Source organism: Quercus suber, unplaced genomic scaffold (assembly GCF_002906115.3).
Source record: "Quercus suber isolate HL8 unplaced genomic scaffold, Cork oak 2.0 scaffold_158, whole genome shotgun sequence".
Lineage (NCBI taxonomy): Eukaryota > Viridiplantae > Streptophyta > Magnoliopsida > Fagales > Fagaceae > Quercus > Quercus suber.
In genome coordinates, this window is record NW_027069619.1 from 1,074,936 (window position 1) to 1,082,503 (window position 7,568).

Genomic DNA, 7,568 nt, shown 5'->3' on the forward strand with positions numbered 1-7,568 from the left:
CTAAAAAATCTTTTTATGTTTGATCAGCAAGTACTCGAGCATACATATCACATGTGATCATGTACAATCACACAAATGAGATAAGCAATAATTGAATAAAAGTCTTGTGTGTTGTGAGTGAGTATCAAGTGTGAAATAGTGAAGTTTCAGTGATCAATTCAATCAAGTCATACACAATTGGTACTAAATCAAGTGGTTTATCTCAATTATAGAAATGAACATATATGACCTCCCATAAATTGATTACAAATCTTAGAAGCTTATCATTTGGCTTCTGTATAAATCATAACATTTGATCCATTTTGGACAATACATCTCTTTTTGAGATCGGTGCTTGATATTTTTGATATATCAACATTTTAGAATTAGCCTTTGGCTTTTTAAGCACCATAAAATTCAAAACAAAAATGACTTTCCCTCTTTCCTAGTCAAATACTAGTATGTGCGACAGACTTTTGCAGCTCAATATCTCTTTTCATTTGGAGATTTACATTTGTGAGCTCTTTTGCAAAAACAAAAAATAAAGTGGGAAGAGATATAGGTACAAGTCTATGCAAGTATCAAGACCATCAAGACTATTGACCAATCATTCATGACAAGCTTGAAGATCTATTTACAATAATCACACATAATTTTCAAGATTTCTTCCACATAGATAAATGTGCATACAAAACAAGCTAAGTTCGTAAATGCACTATGCCATTAGTACGAAGGTACTAGGCCAAACTCTCATGTGATATACACAAGATAAGCGATCAAATATTTTGAAAATTTTTCAATTTTTATGGGTTTTTGAATTTTTGAACACTAAAAAATAGAACAAAAACAAAAACAAAGCAAAGGCTTGTAAAAGAAACATGATCAAACTAAACATGTGAGACCTAAACAACAGATGTGCAACACAGAGCAAAAAGGTTCACACATGAAACAGAGTTCAAGGAATGATACCGACATCGATGGTCTTACACAAAGACTCAAACTTTGGACCATCAAGGGGTTTAGTAAAAATGTCTGCCTTCTGATTTTCAGTGTTGATGAACTCTAAATACAGAGTCTTTTCTTCCACAAAGTCTCGAATGAAGTGGTACCGGATCTCAATATGCTTTGATTTCAAGTGTTGAACTGGATTCTTTGACAAATTTATTGCACTTGTATTATCACAGAATACACACATAGTGTCTTGAGTAATTCCATAATCATGAAGAAGCTTCTTCATCCATAATAATTGTGCACAACAACTCGCCGCTGCAATGTATTCAGCTTTAGCTGTTGATAGAGAAACTAAATTTTGCTTTTTGCTCATCCATGACACCAAGTTATTTTCAAGATAAAAACACCCACTAGAAGTGCTTTTCCTATCATCAATACACCCGGCCCAGTCAGCATTAGAATATCCAGCTAGGCACGCATTCGAGCCTCTTGAATACCAAATACCATAGTCAAATGTGCCATTTATGTAGCAAATAATTTGTTTGACTGTTGTCAAATGTGACTCTTTAGGTGCTGCCTGAAATCGAGCACAAACTCCTACACTGAAAGCAATGTCTGATCTGCTAGCAGTGAGATAGAGGAGACTACTGATCATGCTTTGATAAAGTGTTGGATCCACTTCTACAACTGCTGCATCACGACTCAATTTTGCTGAGGAACTCATGGGAGTGGAAGTGTGTTTCTTAGAGTCTAGGTCGAATCTTTTTACAAGATTTTTGGCGTATTTCTCTTGGGAGATAAATATCCCATCTTCCTATTGTTTCACTTGAAGTCCTAGGAAGTAGTTTAGCTCTCCCACCATGCTCATCTCAAACTCCCTTTTCATTTCTTCTGAAAATTCATGAGCTAGTTGATCGATTGTGGATCCAAAGACAATGTCATCCACATATACTTGGGCAACAAGCAGAGATCTCTCATCTCTTTTGACAAATAAAGTTCGATTGGCTTGACCTCTCTTAAAACCATGGTCCAAGAGGTATGTGGTGAGGTGATTATACCAAGCTCTTGGTGCTTATTTCAGCCCATATAATGCTTTCTTCAGCCTTAACACATGATCTGGAAAATGAGGGTCTTGGAACCCCTTTGGTTGCTCAACAAACACTTTTTCGTTTAAAAACCATTCAAGAAAGCACTCTTTATGACCATTTGATATAACTTGAAGTTCATAATGCATGCTATGGAGAGAAGAATTCGGATTGACTGTAGTCTTGCAATTGGAGCGAAAGACTCATCAAAGTCTATGCCTTCAACTTGAGTATATCCTTGAGCCACTAGGCTAGACTTGTTTCAGACAACTTCACCATCTTCATCAGTCTTGTTCTTGAAGATCCACTTGGTGCTGATGACATGAGTATCCTTGGGCCTTGGTACCAACTTCCATACATCATTTATAACAAATTGATGCAACTCTTGGTGCATGGACTCTACCCAATTCTCATCCTTCAAAGATTCCTTCACTTTCTTTAGTTCAAACTGAGCAAGATAGTAGTTGTATGTCACATGATTCATACTATATGCTGGTCCTTTTCTCAACCGAAGTCCTTCATCTATCTCACCAATGATATTGCTTGAGGGATGATTAAGAATTATCTTTGACGATGGTCTTTTGGAAGTGGAAGGTTCCTCATCACGAGAGATTGGAGGTTGAACTTTCGGAGGGGTGAGTGGACTAGACAATCCTTGAGTTGATCTAGTCTCCCTTCTTGATATAAGAGGTGTAGACTCCTTTTCTGGTGATTCTTTCTCAGCATCCTCACCTTGAGACATGTTGTCATTTCCTTCATTCTTCTTAAAAATTTTTCCTTCACCATCATCATCAATATCTTTTTCAGAGATAGAGTCATCGATGACCACATTTATCGATTCCATCACCGTCTTAGCTCGCTTGTTGTACATTCTATATGCTCGGCTATTTGTGGAGTAGTCTAGGAATATCCCTTTATCACTTTTTGCATCAAATTTTCCAGGGTTCTCTCTATCATTTAGAATGTAAAACTTACTTCCAAATATTCGAAAATATTTCACTTTCGATTTCTTTTCACTCCAAATTTCATATGATTTCTTCTTTGTTCCAGCTCGGAAGTAAATTCTATTCCCAATGTGACACAATGTGTTCACTACTTCAGCCTAAAATTTTTGTGGAATGTTTTTGTTGAGTAACATTACTCTTTCCATTTCTTGGATCACACAGTTCTTTCTTTCAACAATTCCATTATGTTGTGGGGTTTTTAGAGCTGAAAATTCCTTCTTGATACAGTGTTCATTGTAGAATGCGTCAAACTTTGCATTTTTGAACTCCTTTCCATGATCACTTCTGATTTTAACTATAGGAACTCCCTTCTCATTATGCAGCCTCTTGCATAGCCTTTCCATCTTGTCACATGCTTTCGACTTTTCTCTAAGAAAATCCACCCATGTATATCTTAAGAAGTCGTCAACAACCACCCATGCTTTCTGTTCTAGTTGGACCCGTCAGATCCATATGTAGTAACTCCAAAGGGCGAGACATGGCAATTACATTTACTTTAGGATGGCTTGATTTTGTCTGTTCCCAATTAACATGGACCACAAACCTTCTTCTCAACTTTTCCAAACTTTGGTAAACCAACCACAGCTTCAAGCTTCGAGACTTTTGCCATTTGTTTGTAATTAGCATGTCCAAGCCGTTGATGCCACAACTCCAAAAGATTCACTCGAGCACTCCTACATGCTATGCTTGGTTTGGGAATGACCCCATAACAATTATCGGTGGTCTTGTGTCCCTTCAAAACTTGAACACCTTCTTCATTCAAAATTAGGCATCCTTTCTTTGAAAATTGGACTAAGAAGAGTTCATCACAAATCTGAGTAATACTCAGCAAGTTTACTTTTAATCCCTTATTATACAGCACATTAGTTAACAAAGGTAGTCCTGGAATATCCACGGTTCCCTTTCCAAGAACTTGTGAGTGACTCCCATCTCCAAATGTCACAAAACCATCTTCCTTCTCTTGTAGAGTTTTGAACAAAGATTTATCTCCAGTCATATGCCTTGAATAACCACTATCAAGATACCACAAACATGAATTATACACTTTCAATGCAGTGTGAACAAAGAGACAAGCATGAGATAGGCATTCTTGACCATTAAAGCAAAACTCATCATTCTTTACTACATTCATAGATACGTGTAGCTTACTTTTCAAACAATCAAGTTTATCACACAAATGTCTATTCCTTCTCTTATATTTATCAATTAAGGAATTCGACTCACACAAGCTATTATGAATATCATGATTTTTGTGAATTAAAGTTTTCAGAATAAGTACAAAGACTCTAGCATGTTTCTTTGATTTGAATAACTCTAAAAGCTCATTACTGGAACAGTCTTCAAATATGCTCATAGAGTCATTTTCACAAACACCTTTACTTTGCTTCATGTTGACCTTTGTCATATTACTTTTCATGGCACAATAAGGGGTCTAGGATCACACTCAAGTACTTACACCACAGCGAGTGTACCCACTATGATATCAATTGATAGCTCGAAAATGTGTTGAAAACACAAGAGCTGTTAAGACCCCTAAATTAAAATTACGGCTCGGTTGATTTTACACTAACTTAAAACTAAGTGCAGAATAGTGTAAAAGCTAGCAGATAAACAAATAAGCTACTCAAACCATAATCTAAGAAACACAGCAGTAAAATGGAAAGTAAAAGAGTAGGAAACAAAGATGCAAACACGAGATAACACGCCGATGTGTTATTGAAGAAGAAACAGAAGAACTTGGAGAAAAAGCTATTCGCTGCCCTCCAAGCAGTAATCGATACACTAGACAATCAGTTGGGATACATGGGTTAGTAAGAGACCCTCCAAGCCTAATCTACACAATGTACCTAAGCCCTCCATGCTCCTACTCTAACAAGGCTTCTCGGAACCGTGTCTTATCTAGCTCTCAGTATCCTGCAACAAGCTCCATATTGCATTTGCTATCCTTAGCTTCTTCCAATGCTTCCTAGTAGCACCAAAACTTTATTTGACACTCTGAAAAGGTGTGGTAAGTGTTTGGGCTATCAACCTTTCAATGGTATGGAAATGAAGAGGTAGGAGTTTGAGGAAATTCCACAAGCAAATGTGTAAAGGATTGTGGGTGTAACAATCTCTAACTCTCAAGGCGTTTGGCTAGGGTTTTCTCTCGTAAGCACTCCTCAACATTTGTGAGTAATGTGGGTATAAATAGTGTAAGCACAGAAAGTGTGTATCAAACTAGACAAGCTGGCAGAACAGAATGTCTTATGGGTGTCTCACGGGAAGGCCTCACTTGCGAAATACTCGCGAGACATAGCTATCTCCATTTGGCTTGATTCTTCGCATTTCAGCTTGCGCAAAACACATGAGTTACTTCATGGGATGCTAAGTCGCGAGCTACCCACGAAAACACTTTAGTCTTCAATTACTTGAGTCTTCACACACTCTCTCCCTCCAACACACAATCCTTACAATGAAATCCCGCAATAATTATAGAGTACAAAAGATTGAATAAAATTATAATCAAATTTGGCACGGAATATAAGCCAACAAAAACATATAGTTGTAAATAACAACTTTACAGGCGTTGATGATGGATACAGCAACTAGAAGGAGTGGTCTCTAACAAGGATGACAGAAACGCTCTAACAGTGTGTTTCAACGGAAAGTAGAGAAAAGGGAAAAGAAGAGTGTGATATTTATAGAGGAAGTGCATGGAAGACTAGGCGATGCTTTGATCCAAGATAATATCCAGTGGAAAAGCAACACGTATCATACATCATAAATGGCTTCCAGACAACCTGTTAGGGGTGGGCATAGTTCACAGAATCCGTATTGAAACTGTCGACCCACAGGCCTTTGAACCGTCATCCCCTGAACCTTGAACTGTCACCCCACGGGTCCTTTCGCACAAAGATGATGGACCCATAGAGTGAGGGGGTAATTGAAGAGGGCAAAAATCTAGGTTGACAGGCCTTTATGAAATGGGCCTGATGGTTCCACATCCGTGGGTCGATAGAGGACGGGCCCAACATGTGCATGGTTTGTTATAGATGGATCTTGCATGAACGAATGCAACAGGGATGGATTGAGTACCCACATGGTAGCCAGAAACCCTAGATGGGAAATACTTGTGACACACACTTAGCCACTGGCCTAGCATAGAATCCCAAGGTAAATGGAATCCTAGCACAAAGAGTATTCCAAAAGACATGCGCATTAATGAAGATCTTCTCTATAAGGAAATGTCTTGTCCATCACATTTGGGACTGTTCAAGAGGATTCCTATAAGGAAAAGACTTCTACACCAAGGAAGAGATGTCAACCTTCTACTACTATAAAAGCCCCAATACCCTGGTTGATCAAGGTACGCATAATTTACCCTTCTGTAGCACTCTAAAGTTGTGAGAATAGTTCTAACTTGACCTTTGGAGGGTATTCGGCCCGTATCACACCGGTTCTCTCTGTTAGGTCTTCTCTCTTTGGTTGCGTAGGTATCGTTACGAGCGTGAGAAGATCAGTTTTCTCTAACTGAGGGAATGAACACTTCTGGTGTATCATTTTTCACAGTAGATCTATGTAGACAATTTGTTAGTTGTAACTCGCTTTTGATGCCCAAAGTGAAGTGGATGGGGACATTTACAACAAATATTTTTTTCCTACATGAAAGTTAGGGGTGGGGGATAAAAGTACAAATGCCTAGACGATACTATTAGAGATGCCAAAAAGTGTCAATTGAATCATTGGATCATTAACATCATTTATTTATATACTAAATACTAAAATTATGTGTGTATTTCCAGTAAATACAAATAAGTTGATTTGAATGATTAGTTTACACCTTTAAATAAATAAAATAAAATAAAATAAAATAACGGAACTACCAAAGCCTTATAGCTCAATTGGGAATGGAAATGAGATTCTGCACGTGCAAGCCACGTGTTTGCTGTGGAACAAGAGTAGTGATTAAGGTCAATTTTAGATTTTATTTATATCACAAAACAAATATATAAATCATTTTATTTTTAAAGTACACAAAGATTTACATTTATCAAAAGAGACAATAATTTTAAGAATTTTGACAATTATATCATAAAAAGTTAATCACATTCGTATAAGAAGTTTGATCACACACAAAGTTAAGGTAGCTATTTAACATTTAAATATCTATTTTACTATAATAGTTTTTAATACCTATTTGCTAAAGGCAAAATATCCACTCACTAAAAACTTCTAAGAATAATAATCAAAATCATCATCTTCCAACAATAAGCAACTAAGTTTTGCTAAGAAAAGAAAATAAAAAGATAACAAAAGGCATGTGTCATTGAATTTTCCATTATATAAATTATAAGTTTCAAATTTAAACCTATAAAATCAATGTTCTTTAGATAACAAGTAAAACACTTTATATTATCATTCCAACCTGCCAAACATTACTACCATCTTAAATTTAACATACGTGCAGAAAATTTTTGGGATGTTAAAATTTAGTGGGAATATTTTAGATATTACACAATAAAATATTTTAAGAAACATAAGCTTTCATTGGGGTTTAACTGAGACAATA

At 36.6% G+C, this 7,568-nt stretch overlaps 1 protein-coding gene across 1 annotated transcript; it reads right to left on the reverse strand.

The window, feature by feature from the left end:
* Positions 1–934: 934 nt before the first annotated feature.
* Positions 935–1,654, reverse strand: LOC136069242 (secreted RxLR effector protein 161-like). Its single transcript, XM_065777550.1, has one exon. The coding sequence runs from the start codon at positions 1,652–1,654 to the stop codon at positions 935–937; it is 720 nt and encodes a 239-aa protein (XP_065633622.1).
* Positions 1,655–7,568: the final 5,914 nt, after the last annotated feature.

Coding starts and splice junctions, on each gene's coding strand:
- LOC136069242 (XM_065777550.1), bottom strand. CDS start 1,654: ATGAGTTCCTCAGCAAAATTGAGTCGTGATGCAGCAGTTGTAGAAGTG.